At 40.1% G+C, this 16795-nt stretch overlaps 1 protein-coding gene across 8 annotated transcripts in view; it reads left to right on the top strand.

Annotated features, from left to right (window-relative positions):
• PDLIM5 (PDZ and LIM domain 5) overlaps positions 1-16795 on the top strand; it is a 132026-nt gene that overhangs the window by 99675 nt on the left and 15556 nt on the right. For all 8 annotated transcript variants that reach the window (XM_075090817.1, XM_075090815.1, XM_075090813.1 and 5 more), the window contains one exon: positions 4740-4924. In XM_075090817.1, coding sequence (XP_074946918.1) covers positions 4740-4924 — 185 coding nt within the window. The remainder of the gene's footprint in view (positions 1-4739; positions 4925-16795) is intronic.

Here is a 16795-nt window from a genome sequence, read left to right as displayed (position 1 = left end):
AGAAATTGAGACCTGAGATTTAAGTTTTGTCTCAGCTGTGCTAACACCTCGCTGTAAAGCTTTGGAGAAGCATCTGTGTAACAGTTTACTTGGTCTTGGGGCAGACAAATTGTTCTTTCCTTACTTCAAAGTTGCAAAGTTTCTTTAATATGAAATTTTTGAAACATTTATATTAAAAATTTCTTTCACCCCCTTCAGTGCTATATCAAGCACTGTGTGTATATTTTAGAAGCCATTTATTCAGGTTTATGCAGTGTACTCAAGGCCTTCTTGGGGTTAACAGGCAACCAACAGGCAGCAATGTGTAATGCAAGGGAAGTCTTGCTGTTTTATTTTGGTTTTAGACGCCATAAAACAGAATCAAGGCTATCGTATTCCCCTTGGTTGTGCCAGAAATCAGGAAGAATGATTTGCTGACTTTTTTTTTTTTTTTGGTCTTGTTTTTGTCTTTAAATATTTAGTGTTCTTAAGGGAAAATAACCTCACAGAATTCCTGGCCATCTGAAGAAAGCATCTACAGTCTGTCTCTTAGATACTATATGACGTTTTCCGTCAGCAAGCTTCCTCAGACCACAGGGGACTTGTTCCTGACTCACACAGTTGTTCGGGACAACAAGAGGGAGTTAAAATATCATTTATAATCCAGAACTATTAGGAAAATACTGATGTACCAGACTGAGCTCGAGGCTCAAGTGATGATGTTTACAGATGGATAACCTGGCATCTTGGGCTTGCATGATGAAAAAGTCCACCCAGACCTCCTGAACCTGCTTGGGAAAGTCTGAGAGACTTGGCCCTTGTTACTGTTTTAGTGGTGTTAGAAGTTACACGACAACAAGCTGTATTTCATTTTCAGTTAGAACTATAGCTTCTCCTTTGGCTAATAACAACATTACACATAGTTATCTTCTCTAAAGTGTGTGTGGAGAAATTCTAGGCAGCATTATATGGGAGTTTCCATGGAAGGATGGAGGGAGATTTTGGCGTCTGTATAGCCCAAGACCATGTGTTTTTCTTCTTTTGGATTTGGGGAGAGTCAAAACCTCTAAATACGTTCAGAAGGATTTTTCCAGTGCAAATTTCTTAAAATGCCTCTGAAATGTGTTCAGCCTTGTCTTGATACACCTGATTTTGGGAAGGAAGGGAGTGTAGTATGGATGTGAATATCCTAGAGTGGTCTCTGAAAAATTGGTGCTCGTTTCACCTGTGACCGGGACCCACTTCCCACAGGTTCCTTGCCCATGGCCCCTCTGTAGAATCCAACAAGCTCTCAGTACCACATTGAGCAATGGGACGGTCATCTGGCAAATGTCTTTTTCTCCCTGTCCTCCCACCAAAACACAAGGTATAATCTAGTGTTTGGTATTTGGGGAGGAAGATGAGGAGGAATAGCAGAGGAATTATTACTTGCCTTTTAGTCTATTCTGCCTGTTTCCACGGTGCTTTTGTTGATCAGGAGGCGTTAAGTCTGAGGAGCCTGTTGTGAGCTCTGGATAATTCTGCATTGGCACTGGAGCCCTGTGTGTGTCCCCAGGTCTCACACTGGAGCCCCAGAAAGTTGATTCTTTTCCATACATGCCCTTACTCTGATAGAATAGGGCCGCACTGTGTGGTAGGAGTTGTTCTCCATGGAAATTCAGGAGAGCATGTCATGTAGGAGTTAGCGTATGTCAAGGATAAAGAGATGCCTTTGGCTTGCTGCTTTGCTGGACTTTTTTTCTTGGTCTGTTTTTGCAATCTGTTTCCCTTGCAACCCGCTTCCAGCATTATTTTGGTTAATCTTCCCATAACTTATTAATTATACACATCATGGATTTTCAGGATGTGAGAGCCTGACTCAGTCTCACATTCCGCTGTTCGTTCGTTCTTCATTGTTGACACCCCATTGCTTAAAGCTTGACAGCAGAGCATTCGCATCTTGCAAGAAACATGGTCTTTCTTAAAATGGATGTGACTCTTGGTTGCATTAGTTTTCATCACAAAAAACTTTCATTTTTGCTGTAAGTATTCATCAGGTGGGTGAGGAATCATTTAAAAGTTATGAAATGGAGTTAAAAGGTTAAAGCTAGAGTTAGAAGGTAGGCTTGTCATTAATAACAGTACTAGTGTTTTGACATTGAAATGTGCTTGACCTGAACCTGACCTATGAGTGTCACCTGGGAAGTCTGAGAAAACTACACATGTGGAACTTGGTAAATATGTAAGATTTATCATTCCTCCTTCAGTTTTCTAGTGACGACACTGAAAAGCAGATGGGAGCTCTCTTCCATAACCTATTTATTTTTTTGAATTTCTGTATGTATTTTAGTCTCTTCAAACCATGTATTTTCTAGGTAATGAATCTTGGGTCATCATTGTACAATATGCTAGTCAGTTACAAAATACTAGCAGGGCTAATTGAGGGCATTGTACAGCCACTTTGTAGAAGGTAGGTATGCTTCTGAAAAGATACATAGCTATATTTACAAAGATGGATAAAAATAAGTGGAGTTTGATTGTTTCTCAGTGTAGGAGAACATAAAGTAAAATTTTGAGGAATTAATTTTGAAGCATGAATTTGAAGAAGCTTAGCACTTAAAAGGTTGAACACCTCCAGGGTGCCACACTACTTTGAAAGTGAGACAAAGATGGATCTTTCTCTCTACGGAGGACACCACATGTGCACTCCCAGGCAGCTGTGCGATTAGAAGCTGTAATTCAGGAAAACCGGTGCGTGCACTGTTTCCTGCAGCCCACCGTAGGTGGGCAATATCACGCCAGAGGGACTTGCCAAGCTGCAGTAGCAGCCTGCCTGTTAAATTAACAGGCTGTAGTGCCGGCTTATTCAACTCTTGCTTGACAGAACCAGGCACAAAGTATGAAGAGCATCCAAGACCTGTCAGAAGTTTTGCCCTGTGGCCAACATGATCCCCTCTGCAGAGTGGTGGCTTCAAGCTTTTCCCTTGGGAAGCTTCTCTCTAGGATAGGCTTCTGGCACATAAACCACCAGAGGTAGTCAAAAATCACAGACGGTTTTATACTAAAGTTGCAGACCTACACTTTTTCGTAGCAGAAGCCAGTCCTAAACTACTTTGTCTTCAACTACTGAGCTTGCTACTTACTGTCAGAGGATGTCTTCCTATCCATTTTTTCTGTCTGCAACAGCACTTTTATGCAGGTCTCCACTGGCTGAAAATCTGTTGTTAAAAAGACTTGTATCCTAAGCCTTTAAGGAGCCTAATGTGTACCTTAAATGCCTCCATTTGCACTATACAAATGTCTTTAAATACCTTTTAACATTTGAAAGCAACAGAGTGCAAGGTCTCACTTTGTGCTTTGCTGGGCTTGTGCATACAGCAAATCCATCGGAGTGTCAGTTCAGCACAGCTACTGCTCTTATCAAAAGCCTACAGATGCAATAGCTGTTACTTATTAAACTAGGAATTCAGATATATTCTGTAAACTGTGAATCTTTTTTTATCCCTTACTCAGAAGATGATTCTAAATACACAAATTACTAACCCTGTCAATATAGAGACAAAAAAAAAAAAAAAAAAAAAAAATCAAGGTTACGAACTTGAGGTTTGGCCTGCTGGTGTGTTCACATTCTTGCACATCATATGGCCGAAGCAATATTGTGCATGTGCAATACTTGTAAAAGTAGCTCAAGGATTTCTACTTTACAAACTTGGCACAGTCTGTAATTCTGTGAATGACCCCTGTGAAATATGCATGATGCATGTGTGCTGTAAATTTGTTTTTCTTCAATAGAGGAAAGAACACAAGGCTTCTAATGTGTTAACTGATGGGTTTCCAGATTGCACAAAATATGTATTTGAAATTGTTTTGGCTGTATTTTGCAGTGTTGAGTTCATATCCCATTTTTGTGATCCTTTTATTTTGCAAGTGACCGTCCTTAGAAATGATTCCCCTACTTTGAAGATTATTAATGAAAATATTTGTTTTCAGCTTCCAATAATGAAATATTAATTATACAAATACCGTTACACTGCATAAAAATTTTGTTATGATAACTTTCGTATTCTTGAACAGCCTCTGGAAATGTGAAATGAAAAATTTTCTTGCTGGCAATGTAATTAGTGGCTACTTACACTTTAAGTGTATTGTGATTAGGTACAGTTTTCATCGTGTGTGTTTTTAAATAGCTAAAAGAGTTCTGTTAACCCTTAAAATATAAAAGCAGCTGTAAACTTCTCTAAAAAGGCAATATAAAATATTGTGCACATTGTCTAATGAATAAAGAAACTTACAGCTCTCTTAAAATACTTAATTATTTGGGGGAGCCATCACCCATAGGAGAAAATCGCATATAATTAAGTCACTTCTAGATTGATGATTTTTATTAAGATCTACAAGCATAATCTGACTATATGAGTATTTGCCTATTCTATGAGGGGGAAGAAAGTATTGAAAAAGTCTGGGAGCGTACCAGATTTACAGTAAGGGTTCTGCTTTAGCATGTATCATGCCAACACTTAGTTATTTTAAATGGTAATTGTGAAGGGATTTAGTGGTCTATATTGACTTCTGGCAGAAGTTACTCGACTGTCCGGTTCTTAAAAAACAGCTTGAAAATTTAACTTCCACAGCATCGCCCTGGGGTGATCACCCCAGCGTTGGTGACGACAGCTGCTCTGTTGCACCAGGGTCCAGGGATGTAGCTCCACATCTCCGTTTCACAAATGCTTTTGTTCTAGCAAGACGTGCATTTTATTTTTTCTTTCCTGGTTTCTGAACAGTGATTCCTTGGAGGCTACCCAGCCCGCCGCTTTTACGGCCGCCTCGGCAAGGAACATGCCCACCCGCCAAGAAGACGCCGACATGAGGCCTGCTCCTGCCAGCACCACATCTGCTGCAGCCCTCAAGCCAATGGGACCCCCGGGCGCTGCCAAGTACTCGGGCTGGCAGCCTGCAAACCAAGCAGGTAACTTTCAGTGAGGCTTTTTCTTGTTCGCTTAGAGACCCTTGGATATCTCAGGAAAATATACTTCACTGTGGGCGTAAAAACAACAGCCTGCCTTCAAGTGGCTATTTGTGTGTTTTGAGTACAGGCCAGTTTGTTTAGAAAAGAGGAGAGGAAAAAAACAGCTTCAGCAGTTTTAGTAAACCAGTAGCCCTTTGTAAGTAGCCTCACAGATGTTAACTGGTTTCGCAAACAAGCAAAATTTAGATGTCCTTGACCTCTGTTAAAAACATATATACCAAATGAATATATATACACACATACCTCATGATTTCAACTTGGCGCTTCCCATGTGACTGTAAATTCAACAGAGCATATCCCATGCCATTTCAGGGCTGAGAATATCAACAGACATGTTTTCCAAGTGATCTTTTCTGAAGTAGACGTTAATTAATAATAAATAAAAAAAAGACTAACACATTGGAGTGGTTATGTATTTGGCAATTGTAGGTTTTACTTGAACAAGGTGCCAGTGTATTGCATAGTATGTGATATCGAGATTTGTTTAAAGGTGTGTTCTTGCAAGGACAATTTCAATAGCCAGTACCTTTGGGTGTCATTTGGTGATTCTTACCCCTTTAAACCAGCACCAAAATGCCTTATGTCTGGAAAGCGTGCCATTTTCCTTGTGGACTCCTTATATGGTTATAACTCCTATGTTATAACCATATCTGCATTAAGAAATGCTATATGTGTAGTTGTGTACCTATATTTTTGTAATGTTACATGCAGTAATTTTAATGTAACTTGTTTCTTAAATTGAATCAGTCTTTGATCCTGAACTAAAATTGAGTAGTAATTTCAAAGGATCTGGGAAATCTGTATTACTAATTAAGCTTTAACTGCAGATTTTTCTTGTAAGAATGAGGTGAATATTCTTGATTCTCCTTTTGAGAAGGATCTAAGGTGCTAAATAGCATTTTTTCTTTTTAGTTCTACTGTTAGGGATTTTCCCTCTTTACAAGCATGTCCAAGATAAAACATGTGGTGTTAATGCTGTATGTTTTATAACAGCTTTGGCATATCTGGCTAAATTACTGTTGTGCCTGGTAAAATATATGTATTTTGTTTTGGAAATGCTGTTCTCCTAGCAAGCCTCAAGGTGGCAATACACTGTCATTTCTATACTTACCTGTCAAATATCGAGTATATTCTTAAGGGCAAGGCAAAGACTTATTTAAATTTAGATTAGTTTAATTCTAGCATTGTTTTACTTCCTTGACTTACCTATCACTAGACAGGAAAAAAAAAAACAAACTCTTTTTAAAGTTACATTTTTGGTAGCATGTGTACGTGAGGCAAGCGTTTGAGGGAATATGATAATCATGCATTTTCATAAGTGACTGTGCTACATGTTTGACATAACTCTCTTTCTGTCTCATCAAGTGATAAATTTATTTCACTTGCACAGAAAACACCTGTGAACTCGGGTTTCTGTAGTACCACACCCATTTTCAGTGTGTTGGTAGGTGTTGCATTGCTAAATCCTACTAGTATGCTTTAGTATTAAAGTAAGTCTAATGTTTGAAATAGATTTTTTTTAATAATCATTTTTTTATGATGGACACATGAAGGAGAAAGACTTATAAGAATGAATTAAATTGTACTTGATCTGATATTTTTGTGAAAATCTGTGCCCATGCTCTAGATAACATGAAATTATCTTGTTTCACATTAGAGGTACCAAATGGGTAGGTGAGGGGTAAAGACAGCCAGAGAATATTTGGTTGTTATTTTCCTGAATAGCTTACAAAAAACTTATGCAATTCATAGCGATAGAGAAGCTGGTGGAAGGCAATGGTTGTAGGGATGTCAGCTCTGTGCTGCCCTGCTGTAGTGGCCTGGGATGTAGTGCTTAACTTCCAAAGAAGCAAATTCATCACCTCCCCCAAAATATTGGGGGAGCCAGAAATAAAAACTGCAGGGGAGAGAGGCATTGAAAACTCAGTTTCCTAAAATGAGGAAGTGCAAAAATAAAAATATCCAAAGTTCTGCTCTACCTGAGCTTACTCAATAAGGCTGAAACCAGCAGTCTGATGGGTAAAACTCAATAGTTGAGTGTTTTGATAAAATTAGTCTGATGTTGAAGAAAAAGACTATAACTGTTTCAGGGCATATTTGGACTTCAGTCATTCTGCTGTTTGTTCGCAGTCTGTGAGCATAAAGTGTTCTTTAAAGTAAAACTACCAGTGCTTCACAGGCCAAACAAAATCTGGCTTCATAGATCGTAGGCCTGACAAAATTTTAAACAAACAAAAAATCCCCTCCCTTTAAGCCTGACTGATTTCATAGTTGAAGTCTAGCTTAGAAAATAATAATTAGAAGGAAGACAAAATGTTATGCAAATGTGTATATCAGTAGGCTGTTAATAGCAGAAACTTACCTGGAGTACAGTTGCGTAGCTCTAATAGCACTCACCCTTCTAATGAATACTCTGTATAACACCAAGTTGTTTCCATAGCAAAGCAGGTATGTTGCAGGATTTTGTTCGTGCCTGGGGAAGCTGTAACGTGCTGTTTGATGGTGTGGCATGAACATTACCAGTGATTTTATTTATTTCTTAGTGTCTTTTGTTTGGCTACACAAATAAGTCATTTGGTCAGACAGCATTCTTTTAGTTTATCTCCTGTCCACCCGTATTCACTGCTTTCTTGGAAAGACCACCAGAGAATACCCCTATACTTTTTTTATTAAAAGCAGCATGGCTTCTTTTTTGAATTTTGGAAATTTGTTTTGTTTTGTGTTTTCCTCCTTTTGAGACCGTGCTGAGGTGCCTAAAGGTGTCAGAGGTTTTTGCTGGAACTGAGGTACCATCTCCATTTATCTCTATTTCATGTCCTGGCAAGAAAAAGGTGTGGAAGAAAAAGATGGTCTAAAATGAATGGCTGAGCCAGTGAACCTGGAGATGCTTCAGGCACTGGCTTTCTTTGTACAGAAGTCAATCATGATCCAAGTGATCTGGGAGTGATAGCACCCTTTCAGCTGAACTACCTTCATCTGCTGTTGGAGGGCACTGATGGGGTACCCACGAATGCTACTACGCTAGTCACCCTCTGCGACGGTAACAGAGGTTTTATACCTCCCTTGAATAAAATGCTGATATTACAGCTGTCCTCAGTGTTTTGGTAGAGAAAATGAGGGATGGCTGCCTGACACTTACTTTTAAGGCATGGGTAAGAAGCTGGATAAGCAGGAAAATAGCCTGGCTTGTCAAAGAATTGAATGAAAAAAAGTCTGATCTTTGCATTGGGTGCACAAGGAGGTGAAGATGCAGGGCAGGTGGGGTGTGCACACAGCGCAGTGGTGGCATCTGCCTGGACAGAGGTTTCCAAATAACATGTTTGCTGTCAACCTCTCTTGTCTGTGTTGTTGATTTTTTAAAATTGTTGAAATAAGTCAAACTGTGGCAGTTACTGTGTGTTAATTGTACAGTCTATAATTTATAATAGTTCTCACTTCATTTTTGTTGAGCGATTATGTTCTGTTCATCCACCAGAGGGAGCGCTTTTTACAAGGTTATATTCAATTTTTTCCAAAAAATTGCCCATAACATCCTAGGTACACTGCAGTGAGTTATGTCACTCTTTGATGGCTATTACCCTACGCTTGGGGGCATTGCTCACCACCAAGGAACCCCAAGGCATTTTACAGACCCGGTACCATGAGCAAGCACACGATGCGAGCACAGGAATGGCTTTCACCCGCCACTGCCATGCAGTCCCTTCTTGGGTGAAACATAACAGCTGCTTGTCAGCACACTGTAACACTCCACAGCATCTTGAAAGGAAGTGAATAGCACCGTGGCAAATTGAAACTGCTGCGACAATTTAAGAAAGTATAATTACCCAATAAATGCAGTTACACAAACTGGAGTTTGGCCAGGAGACAAACTGTTCTCATGGAAAGCGCAGCAGGGTCTGCGATGGTCAGAAGCGGTCAGGACTTCCAATGTTATGTTTCTCATGCGAAACCATCTCCTCTTTCCTGGCATCTCCAAAATGCTGTTGTTGGAGGGTGATCTGCTGGTGCAGAGGGGACCAGAGAGGCTGGGCTCCAGGCACAGCTCTGCCAGCACCGTGTCCCACCTTCCCATGCAGGAGCTGGGCAGGCAGCATCGTGCTTCGCTCACAGGGGTCCGGTGGGATTGCAGGGGTCCTGTGGTGAGCTGGTACAGCTGGTGGCCAGAAAAAGCTGGTTTGTTGCTTGGAGAGGAAGGTTTCATGGCAATTGATGACCTTTGTTCCTCCTGGGCTTGGCAGCTGAGTACGAGGATGGGATGGGAAGGGTTTGTGACAGTGTCCAAAGATTACAGTTTTAAGTGACCAGTTACCTGCGTGTGCCCGTTTCCTTATTCCCAGGATCTCTCTCAGCCTGATACCACTGGAATATATAATCCCCTTCCAGTAGAGCTGCTTGGGAATGTCAGCATATTCTGCAATACCCACAACTGTCAGTTGCCTAATCCTGAGCCAGCACATGTGTTAAGCACATGCTCCCTTCAGCAGAGGGAACACACTTGGAAGCTAACTGTAAGCATAGAAAAATTGCTCCCCAGGCAAACTTTGTTTGAAAAATTCTGCTATTTCCTTGCAGTTGTTGAGTGTGTTTGGTAGACTTGCATTTACCATCTCTGGAGTTATCTGTAGCATGCTGTCTTGCTGCATTTTTTTTTTTCTATTTCCCATTGCCTCGGTAACTTTAAAAGCAGAAGAAAATATAAGCCTGATCCTGGGTATGGTTTGACATCCTGTCTTGCATATACTCACAGCCTGGGTCTTTGTCTCCGTCCTTGTGACTTATTCTGTAGAGGTTTACTAAGGAAAATGGGGTAAAAATCTAGACCATGTAAGTCTGGGGACTTTTGCCATAAGGTCAAACAGGATAAAACTGGGGAGGGAAAGTGGGAGCCACCAAGATCTATTGTGCTCTCTCAAAACGCCTGTTCTGCCAGTAAAGCCTTCCTCAAGATTCATAATGGGGTGGACTGTGGGACTTTCTGTCCCAGTCACCTTTGTTTTTCTCTGCATTTCATTTGTAATTACTCCAGCTCCTATCTCGGTTCTGTTGACCTTACAGGCCACGCTTACTGGCTAAGTTAAGTTGGTGGCCCATCGGCTTTGGGAATACTTCTGCATGGAAAAGGCAAACAAACTGTTGTGTCAGCATCACCTTGTTCATAAACTTGTGCAATTTTGTTTTAGAGCCACCTCATCCCAAATTGTTTCCTTTGTAAAACAAGAAATTAAAGGCAGGACTAATTATTATAGGGGTTCAAGGGGCTATTTGTCTGAATTTGGAGAAGAAACTGGAGTAACGCTACAAGCTGTTAAGGCAAATCCTTAGGTTGCTGGTAAGGCCTCTGCTAGAAACAGTCCCAAGATATAAAGAGTTCCAGTATTTTTTCACTGAAGAAGGTTGTTAAAGATTGCTCCTCCACAATGCAGTCACCATTCATAAAAACAAAGTCTTGTCCATAAAAGTGGTATGATTGACAGGTCAAAACATAAAGGCTTCCTGACCCTGGTGTATGGACTGTTATTAATTTTTCATCTAATCTAAATGATGATATGTCATGTGACAGCAAACCACAAGAATTTGTTCTTACAAGTTAAGTAATGTGAAGTCACTTAGCCAAGCAAAACCCATTGTGAAACCAGAGTAATTTATAAATGTCAACCTTAATTTGATGGTAGTATGAAATTGTAACTCCTGCAGACATGGTGAAAAAATGAATACGTTTCTAAAACTTGAATGTTTATATTTAAGAAGGGGGAGATCATAATAATGAGGCAGAAATGTACCACCTACTTGTTGGAGGCAGAATGACCTGGTGTACCTCACTACATGATCTGCGCAAATGCGACCTTTGACAATTTTTCCTGTGATTTGATGTTGCTGAATTCATGCTAAGGTACCAAGCTGTGCACTTAAATTAATTGCCTACATAAATCAGATAAATGCACGTTCCTTTCTCTAGTCATTTAGAACAAAGGTGAAGAGATTATTTGTCTCTGTGTTTATTTCACACCGAATGAGTGGGGACATTCACTGACTTGCAAAATTAGATGCTTGTCATCTTTGATTTCTTAAAAAGCAACCAGTCTGTTGTCATGGACTGACTTGCCAGATGAGTTCCCCTTCATCTGCTAGCACCAGCTGGGAGCAGCGATGTGTCCTGTTCAGATGTACAGGTGTAGGACATCCAAAAATTATGCCTAATATTTGTTCAACAGATGAAAAGTCAATATTCCTCTCGTAAATGCATTCTTACCACTATTCAACGTTAAACATCAGCTCCATGAAACTGGCAGATAATCTGCATGTGAGTGAGACTGGACAGTTACGCTCTCCTCAGGCATAGTCAAGCTGTCGAGGTTGAAACAAGAGCTAAAAGCAAGGGAGGCAAAATGTTGTTGGCAGAAAGCTACCAAATAGGTTTCTGAACTGTTGCTCCAGAGAAATGAAACGCTGTTGTACAGGTCTTCGTTTTCTCTTTTTCCTCGAGGTACGTTTTCGGTAAAAGCGGCACCAGTTGTGCCAAATTTGTGATGGTATGTGATGTAACAAATCCCTAGGAGACCAGCTGAGTGAGCCAAAACCACCATGCTCATTTTAATTAAGATGCTTTACAGCTAATTTAGCAGGAGCCTTTCCAATTGAAAGGCTGGTTGCTAGTGCAGGAACTAGCCCCCTCAGTTGCAGGGGTTGTTGAAATTGGGCCGGGGTGGCACCTGTTGTGATTTTCCACGGGGTGCATACCAGCCTTCGAAGGCATTTAAAGACATGATAATGGTTTAATCCTTCCTGTTCTGCCTTTAATCAGCGGCGGGGGTGCAGCTCTGACTGCGCTTCCAAGGCTGCTGAACACAGGCGTTTGGGGGCTTTTTTGTGGTTTGGGTTTTGTTTTTTTTTTTTTCTCCCCTCTTGCTTGTCCTGTAGCTTCCTCCATTGAACTTGTGTGATTTCACGTGGGCCTGGGAGTGGATGGGGGGTGATATACAGCTAACGTAACGAGCTGACAGCCGAGCTTTTCAGACACGTTGCTTCATCCGGCCATCTGTTTGGTTTGGAGGGAAGGAACAGGAAGATTTCTTACTGTACAGATATATTAAGAGAAGTCAGAAAATTGGACATATGAAGCTTTATATTTTCCATTTATAATACAGTAGTTTGATAGCAGTGTATAAATCACGGAGTTAGAACACTTTAAAACGAAGTTCTGGCACTCCCACTGCTTAAAGTAGCATTGTTATTTATAGATATTACATGAAGTCTGATGTTATGTTTAAGTGAGCGTTAAACAGTTCAGGCTGTTGTATTGTTGCTACGTACCGGAGAACCTCTGTCAAAGTGACTTTGGCGCTGCCAAGTATCCGCCTTTCTCCCTTTGTCTTCCAAACTTTTCGCCAGTGTTTGCAGTTATCCATGTGCTCAGCGATGGAACAGCCTATTGTTAGTCTAACCAGGGCAAAGTCACACTGGGATTTTTGAAAAAGAAAAAAGCCAGTTCTTTACCTTGCCTAAAACTTTGTTAAATATTAAACTAGCCACACCAAGGAGTTTAGTGAAAGCAAATACCGAGGGTTTGCTAAACTTAAACCTAATAAAGTGGAAAGTTAATAGTCGGGTACAGAGTGTTTTCTGGTTTACAAAAGCCTGCTATGACAATACACAGTGCATATCAACAGTGCTTTAGAAGGTTTAATTAAAGAGAGTGAAGGTGAAGTGAAGCCTGCAGAACTCTGACATTTGGCCACAGAGATCTTTTCATGACTTGTGGAGAACCTGAGCATCTCTGGCACTAGGGTAGAATAGCTCCTGAATGCATCAGAATTTCTTTTGTTTATTGTACTTACTTTTTATAACCTATAATTCTTCAGAGCATCCACAAAAGTTGCTGCGCCCTGTCCTATTTCATGCAACAAAGGTGGCACTCTGAAAATATGTGGTGGGGTTGTGTTGTGAGGCATCTGGAGTTCTTTCCTTTTCCCTCCCCACTCGGCCATCACCCGCAATTAAAAATGTGCATGCATCTTGCCAGATCTTGGGTACCAGGGCTCCTCCCCAGCACTCTTTGAGAACAGACCTGCTGATGGGATCCAAAATCTTATATGTAAAATGTAAAAAGTAAAGTATAAAGCACAAACCACAGGAGGGCTCAAACTGATTGCCGGGAGTCAAGAGGTCCTTACTTAGATTGCATGTAATAATTTGTACCTACCTTGTTATTACTGGTGTGCCCTGGTAAAAGCTTCTCATTGCAAGGAAAAACACCTGCATAAGTTTTCATGGCCTGATGTTTTTCTTTAAATCATGTGGTTGTGTGTCGATTTGAAAGGTTTCCAAGGGAATATGGAAGAGAAAGGAGAGGAGGAGAATGCAGGAACTCTGAGAGCGTCCCCTTCCTCTCTGCTTGCAGAAAAAACATCTTGTCCAGCACAGGACTTAACTTGCTGTTTAAGTAGAAGGGATAGTTAAGAAACACCAGTGTTCATTCTAAACGAGAAAACAGAGCTAATATTTGAAATTCTGTAGCTACAAGAGGTGGAATATTGTTGGAAAAAAAATACTGAGAATTCATATAGATTTTATGTGGGGAACTAATAGTGGTTTAAAGAACAAACAGACAAAACAAAAACCACAAAACAAACAAACTAAAACACCGAAATACCACCACCAACAAAAACTTGCTCCATGGGTTGCAGCGGAAGTAATGAACATTCGCTGAAATTACTGGAGTGTTAAAGGCATGTTTCTGGCCTATGGAAAGACACAAGTGAGCAATAAAAGCTGTCCTCAGGCTGCTGTTCAGCTGGGAATGAGGAAGATAAAAAAAGAGGCAAATCAAACAGTGAGAAAAGGAGAGTGTTCTGTGGTGGGGAAAGAAAATATCTAGCAGAACAACTGTAGAAGGTTTACAAAGAAACCAGTATAATAAATGTGGTGAAATAGCTATTACTGTAGTTTACTGGTGTATTTTCTTTAATAAGAGTATGGATCTAAAGGTAATGGAAACAGACTGACTCCTTTAAGGTGAAAAATCTGAACTGAAAGAAACTTGAGTCCGCTTCACAACAGGAATAGAGGGGAATAATACTGTGCAAGTCCAATGAGGTCTTAATGTGAATACCAGCAAAGAGAAAAATACCCCATGAGAGAATGCTGTGGGGGCAAACTGTAAGAATGGGCAGGGAGCTTCCTGGCTTTACACTGGCCTCAAGAGATGGAAGAAGAGAGCATTTAATAAAATGAATGCTTTAAGGTCTTGCTTTTGAAGGACATTTGAGCAGAAGTTAACATTTTCTGTATTAGTTCTCAGCTGCTGATAGCATCTGCAGTCATCAATTAGATATTCTTTCCATCATAGTAGACCAAATAGTGACATAAATTTACAAATGACGAGTGAAAGGCCTTTTAGAACTTAGTTTTTGTCCACTATCCAAAAAGTACTCTGGCAAATAGAGAAGTATCTGAAGGTTTACAGCTTATTTTTTATTGCCCGTACTCTGTTTGCGTTGTGGCTGTGATCCCACGGGAGTTCTGCATCTGCTGGAGGTCTGGGCATTGAACTTGAGTTCACCGATTTCAGTGGAAGTGGAGTGGGTCCATTCGCCTTTGCTAGTTCTCAATGCTAAATGCCCAGCTTGTTTTTGCTTAGGCCACACCTTTTGCTTAACACAGTACTAATCTGTGTGGTTTATAGTATGGTTCACTTAAAAGAGGATTTTTGTTTTAACGTAGGGTCATTAATAGACCAAAGTTATTTCCCAGACTGATGGACTATCTCCTTCTCTCCTTTTTTTAGTGCTTTGCATAACTCAGAAGTGACTGACTTGTCTGACAACTCTGAGAGAAAGTTTACGTAGACAAATACTGCTCCTGGCCAGTAGTAACTTTAAAGTTGGGTAGTGTTCAGAAAAGCGTCATTCATAAAAACAGCATTAATGAAAGCTGTAATGAGACCAAAGAAAAGGGAATAATTGTGGTGTTTGTACTTTCCTCCCGCCCCCTTTAAGCAAGCAGAAGGACTTATTTTAACTATACAGTGCAAACAAGAGCTAGCTGATGTGTCTGAATGGGCTTTGGGATTCAGCAGATAACTCAAAGAGGAATTAGCAATATACTAGAAGCTGCGCTGCAATTTGATTTATGGCAAAAGCAGCCCTCAAACAGATTTGGTTTTAGTGTGTATTTTTGTCTTCTCATGAAATGGGACCTGAAAATTAGAAGGCCATGTGTGATGAAAAAGGAGGAAAGTGCTATTAATCAAAACCGCTTTTGTTCATGTCTTCAAAGCCTTTCTCCCACCTTTTGCTTTTTTATCTGTTCCTATGTTTTCAGTTTAGTACGCATTTATCATCTGAAAAGAACTACAGTAGCAGAGTGACTTGTTCAAGATCAAGTGCTTTTATTCCTAAATACTTTCTACTTAGGAACGCTGAATGTTTCTAGAATCAAGATGCTATGTTTTTGAGATACTGCAAATTAATTAATTATACTTTAAATATAATGAATAGTCTTGTATTTAAACAAAAATTAACAACAAAAAAATCAAAACCCGATGAACCAGAATACTTTTTGCTACTTCAGATAGTGAAAAGGATCCAAAAATATGCCAGTTTTGAAATCACTTGATTCGAGAAAATTTGATGAACCAGCCAGTTAGACAAAAAAGGATGCATGACTATATTGCTTCTTCATTCAGAGAAAGAGTAAGCAAAAGTAGGTATTTAGCCCATATCACTGGATTAATACCAAGCATAATTACAGTACAAAAGTATTGGTGTTAAAAAGGATTTATCTTCCAGCTGTGTCACCTTAGCCTACAAATACGCATGAGTAGAGGAGGGTTTTGCTAACTGAAGTTCACCGTATTGTTTTGATTAAATTGTGTAGTCTGTGGTTATCTTACTTCTGTAAATAGCATGAGATTGGCATTTCTGCGGAATTTTCTGTTTATTCACTGTCACTTAAATTTGTCTTCTCGAAATTAGCATGGCACTTCCATTTGAGCAAGGAATGCAATGTTTTACCTAAAAGGTATTTGCAGCTTTTCTATGGGGTGGAGGCTGGTCAGCATTACATTAAGGGAGATAATGATAAACAATTTTTCATCTTTTCCCTGGAAGATGATATGAAAGATGGGGGAGGAAGACTAGCACAAAGATTTAACAGCTCCACAAACTACCTTTCTTGCAAAGTTACATACCGGTGCCCTGACCTTGGATCAAAGAGGTGCATCATTGCAACAGAAACATCACCCTGCACTGTCTGATGTCTCTGTCATTGCTTGGTTGTTTCTCTCTGAGCTTCCACTTGGATCTTAACTTTTTGATTTACAAGGTTTAGTACAGCTGCACTAAAGCCAGGGCACCGAGTAAACACTCACAGTTTCTCTTGCCTGTGGTTACAAACAAAAGGCTATGGAAATGTGGGGGTGTTTAGCATACTTGAAAAAGAAAAAGAATTCTCCACTTGACAGGAATAACTGCTCCCATAAACTTGTGTTGCTGTAGCTTGTACGTTGCCAAGGTACATATATCAATAGAGAAGAAAGAAAAGCAGAGGTCTGTTTGTTTCTTCATTACCCTTGGCAACAGTATCATCTGTGCCTTTCATTTTTGTAAATGCATTTTTTGTACTCTGTAAGAGCTTATGTCTATTCTACAGCTCTAAAAACCTGAGCACAAATGGGAGCGTGTGGATCTATACATTTCTGAAAGCGTCAGGTTTTTATTTCAGTGTCATAACTTTTATAAAGAGGATGTGAACATGACCTTTGGAGTGCTTCAGATTGGCAGTATCTAGTGATCTAGACTAGTGTTTAAATTT

This window comes from Phalacrocorax aristotelis, chromosome 4, assembly GCF_949628215.1.
Source record: "Phalacrocorax aristotelis chromosome 4, bGulAri2.1, whole genome shotgun sequence".
NCBI classification, from domain to species: Eukaryota; Metazoa; Chordata; class Aves; order Suliformes; family Phalacrocoracidae; genus Phalacrocorax; species Phalacrocorax aristotelis.
This window is presented reverse-complemented; position numbering and strand designations above follow the sequence as displayed.